Here is a 20,364-nt window from a genome sequence, read left to right as displayed (position 1 = left end):
CCCCCTTCCCTTCCTTGGGGTTTGGACCATGCCTTGGGTCCTTAACAAGTGCTGCTCTGGGCTGTTAGGTCTCTTTTTATGTAGACACCCCTCAGGCAGTGGTGCGTTGGTGGATACTCAGCAACTGGCTCTCTGGAAGAAAATATATTCATATATATACATGCATACATGCATATATTGTGCATTTCATTGCTATCAAGGTGAGTATTATATAATTTATAAATAATAATCAAATACAGTGTTCTTTATTGTAAACTCCAAATAGCAATTGATTTTCACAGAATACTTTTGCTGATTTTTGTTGGACCCTTTTCTCACCTATGGTGGCAAATGACAAGTGTAGGTTGGCTGACAGGTTTATTTACATTAATGAAGAAGACAAAAATAAAGACATATGTTGGAACTTCAATCATTCAACAATGATATGAATTCTCTGCTCAATCAAATCATTGTTTTTGAGCATTGGAAGAATATTTCCTTAATGTTTTGTGCTAGTTACAACTGGGACAGTTCTAAGTTTAATCTTCATTACTAACATTTTTTTCTATGGCTCTCTTAAGTCTAGACGAGGGGCTGGCAATCTATGGCCTGACAAATCTGGCACACCACGTGTTTTTGTGAATAAAGTTTTATTGGAACACAGCCAGGTCTATTTGTGTATCTATTGTCTGTGGCTGCTTTTGTGCTACAATAGCAGATTTGAGTAGTTTTAACAGAGACCTATAGCCTACGAAAGGAAAAATATTTACTGCCTGGCCCTTTATAGAGAAAAGTTTGCTGAATCTTGCTTTACACAGTCAACAAAACAATACCTCAAACCCTAGTCTGTAATGTTTGTCCATTTCCATGTATAAATACAGCCATCATGGCTGCTGTTAAGCTCCCACTGTGATGTTACTGATAACGGAGTTGGGAAGAGATTCACTTTGGTGTACCATTGAATAGTATTTCCACCACACAGTACAACAGACGGAAATAACCTTACAGACAGAGACAATAGTAAAATGAGAACAGAAGAATTTTGAGTATTTGTTACTATCATTTTAAACATTTATTTCATTGTAAGTTCTATAATGTAATTTTAAAATAATGGATCTGTTTAAAAATCAGCTTGCAAAATTCTTGAAAATTTAGCAATTGGCTTTGTGAGAGGGTGAGGGCTTTCATCTTCACTGGGGAAAATATGATCCCAGCCCATGTGGGTGACACATCTCACCAAACCCCGGGCCCTGGGGGTGAGCGCTGCACATGGTAAGGGCACGGGAGGGTCTTGTGAGCATCAGAAGTCTTAAACTTGAAGAAAGAAGCCTCTTGTGTGTAACAGAGGCCCCAACCCCATCTGTTGACAAGAAAATTGCCATGCAGTGTGGTCACCATGTGGGAGTGAAACCGTGAACTTCCACCCACCATAGGCAGAAGTGAATCATTCAGACAGAGCCATCCAGAAGGCACAGATGGCTCCCTGACCCCATTTGACCTGGGCTGGGTACTCCATGGAGCTCAAGCTCAAGGTCGGCTCTGTCAGCCCCAAACCCCAGCTTTCTGCTTTGGAAGTACCAACTTATATCCCCACCCTTTCCCCCAGCCCAAGAAGGGAGTAAAGCCAATGGGGTTCCAGGGGAACATAAGACCTTGGCCTGGGAAGGTGATGGTTGGGACCCATGTGACTGGGCATGACCAGAGCGAATTGGTGTTTTCCCTAAGGAAATCCCATGCCCCAAATCCTCCCCTGCCAGCTGCTCTGTGGCCTTGGAGACAAGCTATTTCTCTGGTTATTTGCTCCAAGTTCACCCAGAGCTGGAAGACAAGTGTGGCTGAGGCACCTGCATGAAACAGCAGGGAGAGAACAGGTGCTCTGGAGTCACTGGGCTGGGTTCCCATCTCGCCATCACCTCTGCATGTGTGACCTTGGGCTTGTCACTTAATCTCTCTGAGCCTCTTTCCTTATAGGTTAAATGCCTCACAGAATCACTGTGGGGTCAACTGAGATAATGTACGTGAAGACACGTTGCAAATAGCAAATGTGGCACCAGGACCTCTGCTGAAACAACAGGTGCTAACGAACCCACATTCTATCCATTTTTTTTCTTTCTTTTTTTGAGACAGGGTCTTGCTCTGCATGATCATGGCTCACTGCAGCCTCTTTCTCTGAGGCTCAAGCAATTCTCCCACCTCAGCCTCCCCAGTAGCTAGGACTGTACCAGGCCTGGCTGACCTTTTTTTACTTTTAGTAGTTGGGATTTCACCATATTGCCCAGGCTGGTCTTGACCTCCTGGGGTCAAGCAATCCACCTGCCTCGGCCTCCCAAAGTGCTGGGATTACAGGCATGAGCCACTGTGCCAATGTACGGAACCCACACTCTGTAATGAGAGTTGCCAGCAATTGGGGCCAAATTCTTCCAACTCCAGGGCTCTCAAAGAAGCAGTCTCTATTCCCATCACCACCTTCTCCCAGCCCATGTAGACAGACAAGTGGGAGAGGGAGAGTAGGAATTGCTGGGAGAATAATTTAGTTCTGTTCTTCCCATTGTTAGTCTCTTGAGTTCAAGTTGGGGGATCGATTAGAATCACTTATCAAGAATGCGGGATGAGGGTGCCTGCAGGAGGCAGAAATGGTCATATTGTTCCAGGCCGGATGCTGGCTGAGATGTTGCTATTCTAGGTCCCATCTGGTGCTGGGGATATGAGGATGGAGTTTTGGAGACAGACTGACCTGTATCCATGGGAGTTTATGGGGCTGTGTGGGAACATGGGGGTTGTGCCTGCTTTAGCCATCTGAAGATAGGAGGCTCAGCCAAGCGGGGAGAAGAAATACTATGAGGCAGTGTACCTGAGGGGATGGGTTCCCACACCTCAGTTCCCATCAATCCTCAGAGGCGGGGAGGAAGACCCAAGTCATTTCTGAGACTTTGTACAGGAGGACAGAGTAGGAGGGGCATGGACCTTTGGAGAAGCCAAAAGGGGCCACAGCTGTCCTTCTTAGTGACAAATGGGCTGGGCTCACACCGATAGGGCCCTCAGAAAACCACATCCACAACTTCACAGGCCAAGGCCACCAGCAGCAGATGGGACCACAGTGAACCAGAGCAAGAGCAGACCACTCACAAGAGGTGAGGACCTCTGTGTCCCCGAGCTGTACCCTCACTACCAGCTCCCAGTCCCATGGGGGTTGGGCTCTGAAAAATGAGGGGCAGCAGTCCCAGCACCAGGCCTCACCCTGCCCTCCCACCCCATCCCACTCCACCCTACCTCACGGTGCTCCAGAGAAAAGAGTGAAAGAGCAGAACTATCCTATCCCCTCCCCACTGCGGATTCCATCTTCTCTGAGTCTAGCTCATGAGAGAAGGAAGAATGTCAAATCAGATGTGAGACTGAGGCTTTAGAATAAAATAACTTTTAATAACTGAACTGACCAAAAGTTAAAGGAATCTGCCCAAGATGCTATAAAGGGATGGAAGCATATAACTTGATAGTGCGTGGCTGAAGGCAGGGATGGGAGAAATAGAAAACTTTCATGTTTACACTCTTCTAAATTCAGACTGCTCAATAAACCCTGAACATAAGCATTAGTTTTTGTAGTAAGTGGTCCCTTTGAACTTGATGGATTGGATCAAATACATTTATAGGCAAATGTTCTCAAACTTTGGTGCCTGTTTCAGAATCACCCAGAGGGTGCGTTAAAACACAGACTGCTGGGCCCCATACCCAGCGTTTCTGATTCCAGGAGGTCTTGGGTGGGATGGAGAATTTGTCTTTCAAACAAGTTCCCAGGGGATGATGATACTGCTGGCCTGGGGGCCACAATTTGAGAATCACTGTGGAATAGGCTAAAGTATCACTGAAATGTATATTCAACATACACAGCCTTGAAAATAGGGCCCCGAGCATCCTAGGATGCCAATGAAAGTGCTGGTTTTATTTATCTCACCAATCTGCTTCCTCTGGGAGGAACGATGCTTGAGCATTGTGTTGGTCCTCCAGTGTGTTACAGAACTAACTGCAAATCCCTTTGCCCTACAGATGAGTCTGTTATGCCACCCAGGATTTTCCCCACACTCACGAGGTCTGCTCTGCCCAGGTAGATTAGCTATGACAGCACACCTTCAAGTGGGGCGCAAGGTGCAGAGCCAGAGCTGTGTGAGCAGGGCAGGAACATCCTCCTGCTTGCTTCTGTGGAAGCAGGAGCCGCCCTTGTCTCCTGCTCATCCTTGTGCCTCACAGCCAGTCCTCCACGGTCTGCTGGCATCTCCTCCTCCAATGGAGCGACCCTCCCGTGTGGATCCTGATCAGTCCTGTTTGGGTAAAGTTGATCCTATCCAAGGGGTGGATAGGATGGTTCCCAAATCAGGCCAATCAGAGATCCCATTCTCCTGCCTGTGGCCATCTATTCAGGGGTGGGCACCTGGCCAGAATCATTTCTGGAACATTTACCATAGGTATGTGATAAAGTATGGTCTCTCTGGAAGTTTGAGTTCCAAGGACTGAGGAATCTGGCACTCTGAAGTGTTATGAAGGGAGGAGGGGGTGGGGAATGAATGAAGAGACATGGTGACTTTATTAAGGTCATAGATCCAGCTGCCCCTGAAGCTTATAATTTGGACATCTCTGTTACATGAGTAAATAAATTCTCCACAAGTTAATGTGGGTTGGATTATTATTCTTGTGACCCAAAGTCTCAAAGAATACACTTACTTACCTGCCTTTTTTATATCTCCAAATATGTTGACTTTGCTCCACCCCACTGCTCTGCCTGTCACTCCAGGCCTGGGTCTCAGTAACAGCCTCCCAATCCTGTGTGGGTCAGGGCCTTTGATTGCTCTGGGGATACTTGCCTCCAAGTGATGAATCCCAACTGACTGCTTGCCCAGTCCACTAGACTTTGATGGGGAGGGTAGCCTGGCTTCAGTAAAATATGATTCTTCCTAGTACGTTTCCTGGGGGAGGAAGGCAGCACTGATAAATCACAATTGCAGCCTCATCATGACTTATAATGTGAAGTCCCACTGCAAAGAAAAAGTTGTCTGCCTCCAAAGACCTTTAGTGTTCATTGGGAAACTCCCAGAATCTTTAGACTGAACCCCTTTATTGCCCTGGATCCAATTTTACCTGTAAACCCTGACTGCTACAGAGAAAATCGCTTAGGGACCATTGGTATAAACTAGCACAGTGGGCTCTGTTATCAATACCAGGCATTTCTTATTACTTTCACTCAATGAAGTTAGCAAAACATCCTGGTGGCAGGACTGTGACCTACTCAGTACCTTGACCTTCCTAGTACCTAGGTGTAGCAGACCACCAGTGGGTAGCTTGGGTGGTCCCAGACCCATGTAGCACTTCGATGCATTTCTAAGATACATAGATCCACATATTTATGGAAATTGACCTTTAACTGAAGATGTCATACAAAAGGATTTAAATTGCACATTGTTTAGTGAAACTTAATAAAATTCTCCTGTAGACAGTGCTGTTCTTTTTCCCAATTGCCAAACACTGCCAGCAGCCTTATCCCTCCCATGATTGGCCTCTAATGCTTCCCACTCCTGTTCTGAGGCAGTTCTTCAGGTGGGACGCAGGACAGCATCAGAATCAGCATCACCTGGGACATCTTTAGAAATGCACATTCCTGGGCCCCACCCTAGGCCTATTGAATCAGGAACTCTAGAGTGGGGGCCATAATCTGTGTTTTAAAAAGCTCTTCAGTGTGTTGTGATACACACTCGAATTTGAGAACCAGTGACCTAATTGATTTAGCTCCTGACTCAGTTTCCACACCACACTCAGAAACACAAAAGACCAGAAGAGGCAAAGAGGGGACTACCTATTGCTCCTCAAGCAAGCTCCTTGGGGTTCTTGACTCCTGCCCCAGATCATATATGAGTGGTGTCATCCCATAAGATAGGGGCAATTTTTCTAAGGTGCTAAGGATCTCTTCATACTGTCACACTGATGACTCTGGACAGAGGACAGGCTGCTGACTCTGGACAGAGGACAGGCTGCTCCCTCTGGTCTTTGTTCCAGAGCCTCGGAGGACACTAGAATATCTGATGGTGGAGACAGGGTGGGGCTCACACCACCAGACAAAGCAGGATGGAGTGGAATAGAAAGGCCTCCAAGGGAAGAAACAAATGCATTTAAAACCCAAGGCCGGACATGGTGGCTCACGCCTGTGTGTAATCCCAACACTTTGGGAGTCCGAGGCGGGGGGATCACTTGAAGTCAGGAGTTCAAGACTAGCGTGGCCAACATGGCAAAACCCTATCTCTACTAAAAATATAAAAATTAGCAGGGGGCGGAGGCGCATGCCTGTAATCCCAGCTACTCGGGAGGCTGAGGCAGGAGAATCGCTGGAACCTGGAGGCGGAATTTGCAGTAAGCCAGGATCGTGCTACTGCACAGCCTTGTTGACAGAGTGAGACTCTGTCTTAAAAAAAAAAAAAAATGCATTTAAAACCCATTCCTCCCAGCAACCCGCATGGATTACAAAGCCACATTTATCTTTCAAAGTAAATAGCAATCAGTCCCAAGCAGCAAGGAGACTCAAATAATGGCCAACATGTGTTGATATTGACAGTGACCCATAAATTTTCATTTCTTTGGCAGATAATGTTGGATGGCATTTTAATTCCAACCCATCAAATGAGAAGGAGAGAGATGCACCTCTGCTGTGGGTCTTAGCAGAGCATCCTTGCAAATACAACCCAATGAGCATTGAGTTTAGTCCTAATCAATGGCTGCAAACATGCTTCATAACAGTCCATTACCCAGATGGGGTGCGTGGCGGCTGAAGCATGGAGCAGCTGAGCCTGGGGTGCTCGCAGACCGGTGTCTGAGCAGCCGTCTAGGAAGGACAAAGGGCACTTGGAGCCTCCTCGGCATGACTAATCGCTCCCTCCTCTCCTGGGCTCCCGCCTCTGTTTGAGCCCCCACTGCCCGTCGTGTGTACCCAGCGCTTTCCGGCCTGCCAAGCCCTCTTCCAAAGTCTCTCCTGTTTCTCTTCTCAGTGGTTTTCTCATGTGTGGCTGTTCCCAAGCCTGGTTTTTGTCCTTCAGGGGAGACAAGCCTTTCTCCCACTTGTCAGTTTTGTGTCTGAGAGTGCAGATTACTGGCCCCCACTCTCTGTCCTGTCATTTGAAAAGGTATTTTAGTTACCGTTTAGTTACTACTTGTCACTCTGCTGAGTATTTTTGCATATATTTCACTGAATCCATATTAGCTGTGTGACGTTGGGCCAGTCATCTGACCTTTTTAAGCCTGTTTTCCCATTTTTACGATGGGGACCATACGAGCATTTTCCTTTGAGGGTTGCTGGGGGTTACGTGGAATCTTCCAGGGAAGCTCCTAGCCAGGCCTGGCATATGGTGAAGGCCCTCTTAGGCCTGCCGGCCTCTGCCAGTGCTGAGTGAGGTGCTCTCAGGGTGTGAACACCCTGAGAGTGAGCCAGCCCCGCTGCAGGGCACCTGCAGTCTGTTTTAGGTCTCCTTCCCAGGTAGGGAGTGCATCTTATTGACCTTTGCCTCCCTAGCCTTGAGCACAGGTTTGATGCAGAATATGTGCTGGATAAATGCGTGTGAAGTTAGGAAGGAAAGGAGGAAGACTGTAGGTGAGCCCCAGAAAGACCCAGTCCTGAGCTAAGAAGAGGGGGCTGGGGGACCCTGATGGGGACATAACACATGCCTTCACCTGGCTTGATGGGAGAACTGCAGGAAACAGCTTGGAAACTGCTTAGAAACCTTTTGGCAGACAGGAAGGGACTTGAAGAGCTCCCAACCCTAGTCCAGGTGAGAGCAGAGTGATTTATCCAAAGTCACACAGCTATTTGGTGACAACATTTGGGCCCTAATTTATGGCTGAAGTTTGCTAGCATGGGCAGTATTAGATACCACGTTAGGAATTTGTTGCAAAGGGCTTGAGCATCAGCAGGAATATACATTACTAGAAACAGCCAGAAGACCCTAGGGGAGGCAGCTTGGAGTAACTTTTTAGGTCCCACTTCTCCTTTCTGGTAGTTATTAGAAGCCTCCGGCTTGCCACCACTCCCACTCTTTCCCCATGGCCACTGGCAGGTCTGCTTCAAGGGCCAGGCCTGAACGAGGTCGTTCTCTCCCCGCCCTTTCTCTATCAGGTCTGGGGACTTGACGGGAAGTGCTTCAGATTAAGTGTTAGGTGCATGCAGAACAACACTGGCCTCATTTCAAACCTCATTGCATTCTTTTACTAGTTGGGAACATGACAGTTAGGCTATATCAGCCCCAGATTCCTCATATGTAGAGTAAGAATAACAATGTATACTTTATAGGTCGCATAGGCCAGCTATGCCACCACCGGTGAGGCACTTTACTGAGGCACTTTACTGCCAGCTTACTCAGCCTGCCTGCACCCAGGTGAAATAAATAGCCTTGTTGCTCACACAAAGCCTGCTTGGTGGTCTCTTCACAGGCGTGAGACAGAGATTTGCACGAAAGGGGCTTTCTCAGGTGTTGTCTTGATATTACCAAGCCACCGAGGAGCCGTGGAGGGTCCTCTTCGGCTCATAAAAACAACCTGGAAGCTAGAGGGTTCTTGGATGGAGGAAAAAGCTTCAGCTCTTTTGAAATATCCCTGGTGACCTTAAAAGTAGCCCATAATTTTCAGGCTTGACATCACAGGGCTCTGCCTTCTCTGGGCTGCCTGGGTTTGTGCTGACATCTGTGTTTCTGGGCTTGACTTTGGGTAGCCAGGGGCAGTGATGGAGGCTGAGACGTGAGGGGTCCAGGGCTTCGTCCAGAGGTTTTTCCCCTTGGGCCACGGAGGCTGCTCCTGGCCATCGCTCACAGTTGTGTAAGGTGAGCAGAAACTTCTGATAAGAAGTGGCCAGACCCACAGAGGTTCAGAATATGTCCCAGGCTCCCCTATCCAAAATGGGATATCTCGGCCAGGCACAGTGGCTCAGGCCTGTAATCCCAGCACTTTGGGAGGCTGAGGTGGGCAGATCACTTGAGGCAGGAGTTCAAGACCAGCCTGGCCAACATGGAGAAACCCCGACTATACTAAAAACACAAAAATTAGCTGGACATGGTGGTGCACGCCTGTAATCCCAGCTACTTGGGAAGCTGAGGCAGGAGAATCGCTTGAACCCTGCAAGCGGGGATTGCAGTGAGCTGAGATCATGCCACTGCACTCCAGCTTGGGCAACAGAGCGAGACTCAGAAAAACCAAAAACAACCCCCGAAACCAAATGAGATATCTCTGAAGGCTAAGATACCCATGTGGGCTCTGAGAGGGATACCAGAACCACTAGAAGTAAGCATCAGTGAGAATCACAGGACCTTGGGAGGCTTGGAGGCTGCTTCTGCCTCTTTGCCCTATAGGCAAGCCCACATTTCAGCTACACCAGAGAGGAGATTATTAGCTGAGTGGTCTAAGGAGAGTTTCCAACACTCTGAGCCACAATTTCCCCATCTGTGAAGTGGGGATAATACCTATCTCACAGGGTGTTTTCGTGGATTCATTGACATAAATAGGCAACGAACTTGGCGCATTTAAACATTCTTAATGGTTTCTGTTTTTCTATACATCTTAGTTCAAGAAATGTAAGAGTTTTCTTCCAAACAGCATCAAATATCTATTTTCATTGTCAGCGCTTGATCAAACACTGCTGCATGTCTGGCCCTGAATAAGACAGTACCGGGCAAGAAATGGCATAACGGTCATTGACTACTTGGGCTGTCCTTACAGAATCCCATCTTTGTCCTCCTGGTGTCTGGGAATCTTTGAATTGCTCGAGGCAAATGAGTCACTTAAGGTTCAGTTAGGGTAAAAGGTCACATGCTTAAAATGGATAGAACTTTGCTCCCACATTTCTCTTTCCTGATAACACTTAAATAGCTGATACCGGGAGAGGTCACCACTGCAGATCTCCTGGCACCACGATGACCATTCTAATCAGTCCCATTCACACCCAGAATGTCAGTGTCAAAGGGATGCTATTACTCCTGAGAGATCAGAGGTGAGGAGGTAAAGGGCGTCACCCAAAGCTGTGCAGCTAGGTCATAGATATCAAGAGACCTCAAAGGCATTCCCCAAGTTCCTTTGGGAGAGACAACACGAAAACAACACAGCAACAAAAACCAGCTCTGCCATCAGCCAGACCATAATATTCACAAGTGAATGGAGACAATGCCCACCGAATAGAAACATGTGCAGCACAGACCCTCCACATCTGTGTTTGCATCAAGACAGGGAGGAGGCCACTCCAAAATCAAAAAACATGACTAAACATTTCCCTCTTCTGACTAACAGGAATGACTTGTGCTCCTGTATCAATGCCAGCTCAGCCCTGTTTTCATCTTCCCATCTGCTAGATCATTTATGGATTATATTAAATAATAATTAGCGATAATTAACTATTAAATTAGTATGACGCCAAATCATTGAATTGGCCTCCTTTTTGACAGAATCCAATCCAGAATTCTCCTTGCTTTCCAACCCTTCCTTAGACTCATCCAGCACAAGCCCAAGTCTGGAGTGAGCTCTCCCTTGCTGAGGTAAATCACAGAAACTGACTTGCAATTGATGTCAGTTGTGTTCCCCATGGTCTGCGGATAGTGAATGTTTACGTCTCTAAAATGGGAATAAGAATTCCTACCCAATATTCTTTACAGGGCTATTGTAAGAATCAAGTGATATAATGCACGTGGGAATGAATTTTTAAAGTTGAAATTGCTGTAAGTCTGTAAGTGAGTATGACGTGGAATTTCCAAATGGTTCTCTTTTCAGTCGTAGAATAAGATATTTTTAAGATGGAAGATTCATATTAAGCTTCTGTTATGTGCTCCTGCTTCAGTTTCATGGGTGTTAATCTGTCCCATGATTTAGCATTAAGTATAGCAGTTCATAAGAAAACTTCAAAGAGACTTGCCCAAGGTTGAGGCCTGCCTTGGAGGAAGAGCTGAGTGTTTGTGGGTGTAGGGCCAGGTGAGCTTGCAAAACTGGTCCCTGCTGGGCCCCACCCCTGCCCTTGCCTGCTGGGAACCTTGCTCTCTATCAGGGAGTGGCCAGGGTTTTAGCCAGGCTCAGATAAGGCTATCAATCCATCTGGGAAAGGCAGCCTTTTAAAAACACTCCCCCTCATCAGTGGTCTGCCCTGCCTCTAGGATGAGGACAAAACTTCTGAGGATGGCCCTTGCTGTCCTTCCCTCTGGCCACTTCTTTTTATGTACCCCATCCAGGGCCTCCCCAAAATCTCAAGAATTCCCAACTTCACTCTCCCTTTTCCAGCCTCTGAGTCAGGCAAGGCTGGTTCATGCTTTTTTTCCCTCTGCTTACAATATCCTTCCACTTCTTGAAGGAAACTTCAAGATTGAACTCAGATATCACCTTCTCTGTAAAGGCTTCTCAGCTAACCTCCGCTGCCTCAGGGCTCTTGTGACATTTTGTACGTAGTGTTATTTGCAAACTAATTGCATTGTGTTGAAATTATGCGCCTCTCCCAACCTCCAACCTCCCTGCCCCCCCACACACCCCATAAGGGGCTAGAGACCCTGGCACAGTGGGAAGTCCTTGGTGAATGGATGCATGCTTTTTCATTTTTCTACCCTCAGGGACAGACTTTCCTACTGACCATGGGGCCTGGTACACAGCGGACAGTTTAATAAATGCTGTCACAGCTGCTGTTGATCTTGTTACGTTTCAGTATAAAGCAGTTTGTTTTCTTACCACTTCGGTTTCTCTTGGGACAAGGAAGCTGGAACATTTGTCACTGGAAGGTTTTTGGCAGTCATGGAAAGGTCAGTCCTAGTCAACGGATAACCCATAGGCTCTGCCCAGCTTTGATAATGCCCCACTCATAGGAAAAGAATTTTCTTGATCGTATTTTCAGGCCTGCCAAGGAGCTGCTCAGGGTGGATGGTTAATTAGCTTTTGCAATGATTATTTTTCTACCAATTACAAGTAATGCTCAGCTTGGGAATTTTTCTTCATTTCAAGGACTGCTTTCTTTTTAGCATGTAGATATTTTATTTTGGACAAATACATTTTCACAAATATCTTGGGGTTTTAAATATTATTGGGGTTGTTGCTACTGGGGAAGAGGTCAGTATCCAGGAGCCACAGATGTTGATTCTCACCCCTTCAACCCTAGAGAGTTAGAAATGAAGTGAGGTTTGCCCTGTAGCCTCGTGTTGTTTCTGTAGGAAGCACCCTAGCCTGGAAGTCAGTAACCTAGGTTCAAGTCTTGGTTCTTTTGGTTTTTTTCTAGTGGTTCTCTGTGGTCCCCACACCAGCAGCATCATTTGGGAACTGGTGAGAAACGCAAATATCCAAGTCTACCCCAGGCTCACTGAATTAGCAACTCTGTAGTTAGGGCCCCAGAATCTTATTTTAATAAGCCCTGGCAGGGGGCGGTGGCTCATGCCTGTAATCCCAGCACTTTGGGAGGCTGACGCAGGCAGATCACGAGGTCAAGAGTTCGAGACCAGCCTGGCCAACATAGTGAAACCCCATCTCTACTAAAAGTACAAAAAATAGCCACACGTGGTGTTGTGTGTCTGTAATCCCGGCTACTCAGGAGGCTGAGGCAGGAGAATTGCTTGAACCCGGGAGGCAGAGGTTGCTGCGAGCCGAGATTGTGGCACTGCACTCCAGCCTGGGCGACAGAGCAAGACTCCATCTCAGGAAAAACAAACAAACAAAAAAAGCAGCCTTTTAGGTGCTTCGATACCCACTACAGTTCCAGGATCACTGATCTAGTCAATCTCCTTTATTTTATCATTTCGTAGTAAATTTATTTTCTGATTATTTAAATCATGAAAGTCAATATACCATATACATACTATAACATTACATAAAGAGGAGAAGAGACAAAAGTTTAGATACAAACTCAATGGACGTATAAACATTTTCATGCATTTTCTTCCAGCATTTTTTTCTCAAACGTGTATTTTCACACAGTTGTAATCACAGGACACACACAATGAGGCCTGCTCTTCATGTTGGAACATAAACACTACTCAGCGTCGCCACCTACACATCTTCCTGAGAACTATTTTTAAGGGCCACTGCCAGTCCACTGGAGAGCCGTGCCAGAACTGACTTCACCAGGCCCTGAATACGAACCTGCACATGTGGAGGTGAAAATGCTGCAGACAAAGAGGCCTCTGCTTGCATTCCGTGCATTTCATTCTCTTCTCTTCACTTTTTCCCCATGCCTCCCCATCCCTAGCCAAGCCCCACTGGGGAAAAAATGAAATGAGGAATGCTTCTGGAAATAGAGCCCTAAGTGGGAAGGAAAGGGAAGTTAGCCAACAGCCCCATCTTCCAGTAACCCAGAAACTCCATTCTCCTGAGCCAGAAACCTTGTCCTGAAACCCCGAAGCAGCTGAGATGTCACTGCGCTACTTTGTGACCATGTTTAGGAATTGCACCTTCTGTGGGGCAGCCAGGTGGGCGCCCTGACTCCTCCAGGGCTGGAATGACTGGACTTGGTCTTCTCGTCCCAAGTAGGTACCTGAATGTGAGACCTGACTGCTGTTCTTACCGCGGCTCCTCCACCCGCTGCTGGACAGACCAGGCTCGGCCCCCTTGTTCTAGTTATCACCTTGGGGCTGAAGTCCAGCCTGCTGGGCAGGGATCTGGAGGGTCCCATTGGCCCCTAGTCAGCCCTTTTCCCTGGTGGGCTGGACCCCAATTCCTGGCTGAGAGCGCCCCACTTGAAACTGGTCACCCTCCTGGGGGCCAGCGCACAGCACCTTCCTGGCTGTGAGAATCGCTGTGACCTCTGTTCTACGTAGAGCCCATGGCTGTCAGGGACACCCAGGCTGAGTGAGGCCTGGGTGGTGACATTCCCCTCATGATGGAATGGGGACTGTTCCACCCTGTCTTGGGGCCCAGCCTCTCTCTGCCTCTCTCCCTGCTGTGCCACCTGTGATGACCCAGCATGCCTGCAGCACCGTGGCAGCTGATGTGGAGAGGAGGGCAGGGAGAGGGCCATTGTGGGAAGCCAGGTACCAGATTCTCTTGGCTTTTGGCTGCACACTCATTTGGCGATTCGGATCAGCTTACAGACCCCATGCCTTCAACCGTCAGCCCTGCAGTTTCTCTCTCCAGCTTAGAATGAAAGAATATGGATTCCAGTCCTGGGTCCCTGTGAGAGGCAAGCAAAGTGGAGGACAGGCTGCTGTCCCCTGCCTCTCCAGGGTGGGTCTTTCAGCAGGACCACAGACCTGCTCAGCTGTAGGGCTAGGAAGGCTGGCCGTGGATGGGAGGGTGTCTTGCATGGGAAAGATAGAATTTCCCTGGACTGCTGGGGGCTGGCCCTCTGCTGATTCCAGAACAGTGCGCACTCTTGGAAGAATGAGTTTCATCTCCGGACTCTATCTCAAATATTAGTCATGGGTGACATTCCGTGTAATTGTGGAGGCCTCTCAGAAATCTGACAGACCCTGCTGGGGTAGTGATTTTGAGTGTGGCTGAACCTGCAAAGTTGGGTGCAGGTGGCAGGTTGGAAGGACAGTGGAAAATCCCTTTCCCAGGGGTCATCTTGGGATGACCAATCTAACTGTAGCTGATCAGGGTCTTTTTATTTTGTTTTTCTTGTACATTTAAGTACTTAAAATCCTCCAAACCTTCAAACTCTTTATATATCTTTAAATATACTTAGAATCTCTAGCAATATACAGCATGTGTCTACAGTTTTTTCATAATTATGATTCAACGTGTAGATTATTTAGTCCTTTTTTTTCCCCTACATTATTGCATACACAGTTTTCTTATACTTGTTTTTCAAAGCTACAAGACCAGTTGTTACTGAGCTTTTTCAGAGGTCACAGGTCCCTTTGATAATTTGCTGAAAGTTATGACCCCTGCTCCCCACTCAAAATGCACACACACACAGCCTTGGGAACTGTCTCAGGAGGCTCGAGCACTCTTGGAAACCCATCCTCTGTGCTAAGATCCCTGGTGTTAAACTGTGAGTCCTTGGTGGCCAGCAATAGGCTTTTATTTCTGAACTTCATCATTATTGCCTCCAAAAGTTTCTGTGACTTCTAGTAGTAGGTATTCAAAACAATGCCTGTTTGAAGTTGGACTTAGCAATAGCTGGAGTCTCCGACTTCAGTGGTTTGCGCTTGGGCATTCAACTTGTTTCCAGTTTGTTGCAGTTTAACCAGTGTTGCTATCAACACTGTTCTATGGGATATTTTTTCTTTTTCTTCCTAGATGGTCTATTTTTTGAAAGGTATTTGGGCTTGAAAAGCACATGTACTTTATCAGCTGTGTACCTCTGCTACTGCACAAGGAAAGCCTCATTCTCTTCTGTCCAGATACCATCCTTCAACACCCTACTCAAATGCTGCTTCCTCCAAGAAGCCTTCTTCCCTCCACTTGGAAGTAAACTCTGCCTCTCTACTCATTCCTCTGTCATGGTCCTCATCACATGCCATGTTCTAGCTGATAACATTTACATATGTGACTCAGTGGTATACCTCATGTATTTGACACACAGAACGGATCATTTTAATGATCCTCTGCTCTGTAAGACAAAAGTATTTTCAGTAATATTTATGTAAAAATCAGCAATCATCACTACTTTCTCAATTTGTTCTTTAGTTATAAAGCAGTGAACAATTTTTAAAAAGACAAATGCATTTCAACTTTAAGATATTCAAATGCAGTAAAAATATTTTTCGTATGAGTCCGAAGTTTTACCTACCAAACAAGATGTTACACCTCATTGTTCACAATCTGTTTTATTGCTTTAAATTTTAAACACAAATGAGAAGCTTACAGGGGTCACCTAGGATGACAGAATTGAAGTAATTCAAGTTCTGGTTTTTTGTTTGTACAACCACTATGCCATCACTTTTTATTTCAAATCTACTGTTTGCATGCAGGAGCAGGTAATAAGTGCCACTGAGGTTGGAGACATAAGGATGTCAAAGGATCTGAACCATCGCACACTTACTCTCGCAACAAGAACACGCCCCTGAGTCTGTGCATGTTGGGGCCAAGCGCATAACCAGGAGTTCTCCAGATTAATGTCAATGTAGAACACAATATTTATGAAAGGATAAATAATAAAAATGTGATGAATTTGAAGCTTACATATACTTACTGTATGTACTATATGTATTACATACTTACTATATAATAAAACCCAACAGTAACCACAGAGATTGTTTAGAACCTAGGCCATAAAACCATTTTTTTCTGGAAAGAGCTTTGCCTTTATCGCTGATACTCTTTTTCTTTTGGGACGGAGTTTCACTTTGTTGCCCGGGATGGAGTGAGATGGCGCCATCTCGGCTCATTGCAACCTCTGCCTCCCGGGTTCAAGCAATTCTCCTGCCTCAGCCTACCAAGTAGCTGGGATTACAGGTGCCCACTACCACGCCTGGCTAATGTTTTGTATTTTTAGTAGAGATGGCATTTTACCATGTTGGCCGGCCTGGTTTCGAACTCCTAACCTCAGGTGATCCACCCACCTCGGCCTCCCAAAGTGCTGGGATTACATGCGTGAGCCATGGCGCCCGGCTGACATTATTTAGAATTGTGATAATTACAGGCAGATCAGCTTTTGGTTATATTTGTATTTAAATTCTCCAGACGGTTGCTCTTTTATTGCTGGCACATTCTCCCTCCACCCAGTCCCATGGACCCCTATTCCCTCCCCACCCCACTCCCACCCCATTTGACCGTAAATTCCTGCAAGGTGGGGATGGCTGTGCAGCCCCCTGTTGTACATTGCCCACTGCACAAGCGCAGTGGTTTGCAGGCCAAGGCCCCAGGGAGATCGCCTTAGGATGTCCTTCCTTTTCCTCTATGGGAGGCCACATTTTCTTCCTACATTTCAAACAAAGCAATACATCGCCACAGACCGAGTACAGAAACAGGTAAGAGAATCCAGCTGTCTTGTGAAGCCAGATATTAGAGAGATTTGCCGCATTTCTTTGTAAAACAATGTCACTCTTCTGCTCTATTTAAAACTTATTTGGAAAATACAAGTTATTTTTCATAAAATTACATTATATGTGTTAACATGCAAGGGTTTATTACTATTTTAAAAAGCGTTAGCAGATTTTAAGGATTTCTCAGTTTTAATTTCTAATGAAGGAAATATTAATATCTCACATAATAAACACTGTTTGGGGTCCTCAGTGATTTTTAAGAGAGGAAAGGTGTGTCAACAGAGTGTGAGTTGTACTGAGGCACTGCCTTATGTATGGCAGGTGCTCAGGTATGCTTGTGACATTCATGAGGGACTGAATAGGTGGCTTTCAGCTGCTCCTAGGATTTGCAAGCTGAGGCTGGGGTGGAGGGGAGGGAGAAGGTGCCTGTTGATAGTGGGCCCAGTACCTGGAAGGTGGGGCTTGCCAGGGTCTAGGAGCAGCGTTGGCTGTCATGGCAACACCGGTTGGGGAACCTAGGTCTCATCGAGCACCGGGAAGTAATCCCTCAAGGACGTTTCCTCTTTAGCCCCTCCTCCCAGCCCACTTCTTTTGAGCAGTGGGGGCTGGGCATAGGTGTGATTTGCCACGGGGGCTTCAAGCAGCTCACTCTGTCCAGTCCCCCTTAGTGCTGAAGGGCAGGAACAACTGTCTGAATCTGCCTCTCTGTGAGACGAACTGAGCAGAATGTTTTTCTAGAAACCTCTGGCTGTCAAATCACTGGGTGTGGGCTCGACAGAGAGCACTGCAGCCTCAGTAGACAGAATGAGGCTGCAGGTACCTCTCCCTGCTCTGCCCTGACCAGCTATGTGACCACCGGTGAGGCACTTAACTGCCAGCTTACTCAACCATACGGTGAGGATAAGATAAAATGTCCGTGGGGTGCCTGGCACATGCTGGGTGCACAGCACATTAGTGACTCCATTAGTAAGATGTCATTAATAATAAATACTCAAAAGAAGTAGGCTGGGAGGAGGGGCTAAAGAGGAAGGGTCCTTGAGGGAGTACTTCCTGGTGCTCGATGAGTGACAGTTGAAGGTTGGCATAGATCATGGTTTCTCAGCCTCTGCACTAATAACATTTTGGGCCAGATAATTCATTGTTGTGAGGGCTGTCCTGTGCATTGCAGGATGTGAAGCAGCATCCCTGGCCTCTACCCACTAGATGCTGGAAGGGAAGCACTCTCTCCCTGGTCTTAACAACCAAAAATGTCTCCAGACATTGCCAAGTGTCCCCTGGAGGGCAAAATTGCCCCTGTTGAGAACCATTGGTGTAGAAACTTTCCTGACAAGGGCTCCACCACAGGACACCAGCTTCCCTGAGGTTTCCCCAGAAAGACATCACACCAGCCACATGTACACAGATTGGGCTCACTCATTGCAGAAAGAATTCTGCCAACAGATTCTGCTTCCAAGAGAACAGGAGGCCTCCTGACTTGGATCCTCTTTCCTGAGGAACCCTCTTGCTAACCGTGGCCACTTCCTCAGCATTTGCACAAACTAGGCCCCAGGGAAAGAAGCAGGCTGACCAGGACAATGAGATTGGTCAAGGAAAATCTGGACAATACCCAGAAGCCTGGAGAATGCCATCCCTCCCTTCAGCCTTGATCTCAGCACTGACAGCTTCCAATTCCCACGGCTCCATTGCAAAAACAGTCCTGGCCAATCGATAGTAGAATGGATAAAGGAAGTGTGGCGTGGTCCCACAGTGGAATGCTACAGCAGTGAGAATGAATGAGCCTCAACTCCACGAAACTGCATGGTTGACTTTCACAAACATAATGTCGAACGAAAGAAGCCAGGCGCAAAAGAGCAACTGATGTGTTTCTATTAATGAAAAATCTCCCCAAAGGAAAAATCATATATGTTAAGTCTCAAGGGGCACACAAGGAAGGCTTTGGGGATACTGGTTCAGTTTGTGAGAATTCACTGAGGATTTATGATATAGGCCCTTTTCTAGAAGTGTGTTATAAACTTCATTAAAAAGTCAACAAACAAATACAACATTCTGGGGCAAAGGGCAGGAAAGGCCCTTTAGCAAAATCACTATGAACCAAGGGAATAAAGATTACCAGCAATTTTACCTGTATGGCTCTAAATTATTATGTAAGGGTCATTTTTGGATGTGGCTTTATAAATGAGATGATGTGTCAAAAATAATTAGTGTAGTGCTTGGCACAGAAAATACCTAGTGAATGGCAATAATTAATACTACTACTCAGTTATTAACTGACCTATGAAGTAAAATTATAGTCAAATACAAAGGAACAGCCTTTTTCTTAAAGGGGGAAAAAGTTTCTGAAATTTTTAGGTACATCCCCTGTTAGTGAATTTCTAATTCTCAAAGTTGTCAGAGCTCTCTCCAAGGCTAGTCTTAGAGAAAAGAAAAATCTAAGACTCTACCTTAGCGTTACTAGCTCCTGACCGGTAACCAGTACCAAAACAAAGTCCTAAACGCCTGTCTAGTTTGGCCAAATTGTTCAATTAACTGATCCGTCATGTATTGGTCCACTGGTTAGCCTGGAAGCTGGGCTCCACTCTACCTTCCTGATCAGGCATTTGATCTGTCTTTCACCAACAATCTAGTTTGTGAATTTACAAACAAAACAGGCAGGACTGCTGTTGGATTCTTCAGTCTCAGACTAAAATTTTGGCAGCAAAACAAAGTCTAGAAATTGTGCAATGAAATCTCTACTTTAGACCTGACTGGAAATAGAACTCTCATAAATTCTCCTCTCTTCTGAGAGAGCCAGGCAATTAGACAACCCCAACACGACAGAGCATTTCATTGCAAGCCTGGCTCCCCGGTTGCAAATTAGATGCCGCATTAACTCTCAGGAAGATCTGAATCGCTTTCAGATCATTCGCCGCTGAATAACTTTTAGCATGACTGTTTCCGTATCAGATATGCAAGAGACTTCACTGCTAGCTGCAGGCACTCTTAGAAGACTTTTAATGCCAGGATGATTTTCTAAAATTTCATTTCTGTTTACAAATGGCTACGTGTCCCTGTGAACCTGTGAGGTCATGTATAGAACCACCTGGCACGCTCTGAAGCAAGCTCTGTCCCATACAGTCAGAAACCCCTGGATTATTTGTGGCACACATTTTAAAAAGAAAAGTTCATGCCCATCTCTGGAGAAAAGTCAGGCTCTTACCTGGTTTCAGGCTTTGTCCATGGGCACTTGATTGGATAAAGATGCATAAAACCAAGAGAATGGAGAAACACAGGGGACTTGTGTCCATTTCTCCGTTTCACCCGGGGTCCAGGCTTTCTTGGTAATTTCTGAAGCCAAAGAGACCAGAATGCCTATTAGATACTTTGTTAGGGAAGGCTGCCCATTAATAATTAACCTCTCAACATGTTATCTACTGTTCAGACCCTTTCTTTACTGCCCCCAACTGCAAATCTAATTATATCTATTTTAAAAAGGTCGATTTACAGA

General features: G+C 46.4%; 1 protein-coding gene across 1 annotated transcript in view; it reads right to left on the bottom strand.

Annotated features, from left to right (window-relative positions):
- The window catches only part of LOC116463523 (hepatic triacylglycerol lipase-like), a 132,997-nt gene extending 112,833 nt beyond the window's left edge, over positions 1-20,164 (bottom strand). The window contains exon 1 of the mRNA XM_032146653.2: positions 20,077-20,164. Within this exon, the coding sequence (XP_032002544.1) occupies positions 20,077-20,164 (88 nt within the window). The remainder of the gene's footprint in view (positions 1-20,076) is intronic.
- Between the last annotated feature and the right edge of the window lie 200 nt (positions 20,165-20,364).

The sequence above is a fragment of the Hylobates moloch genome, unplaced genomic scaffold (assembly GCF_009828535.3).
Source record: "Hylobates moloch isolate HMO894 unplaced genomic scaffold, HMol_V3 SCAFFOLD_40, whole genome shotgun sequence".
Lineage (NCBI taxonomy): Eukaryota > Metazoa > Chordata > Mammalia > Primates > Hylobatidae > Hylobates > Hylobates moloch.
Note: the sequence above shows the minus strand (reverse complement) of the source record. Positions and strands in the feature narration are given on the sequence as shown.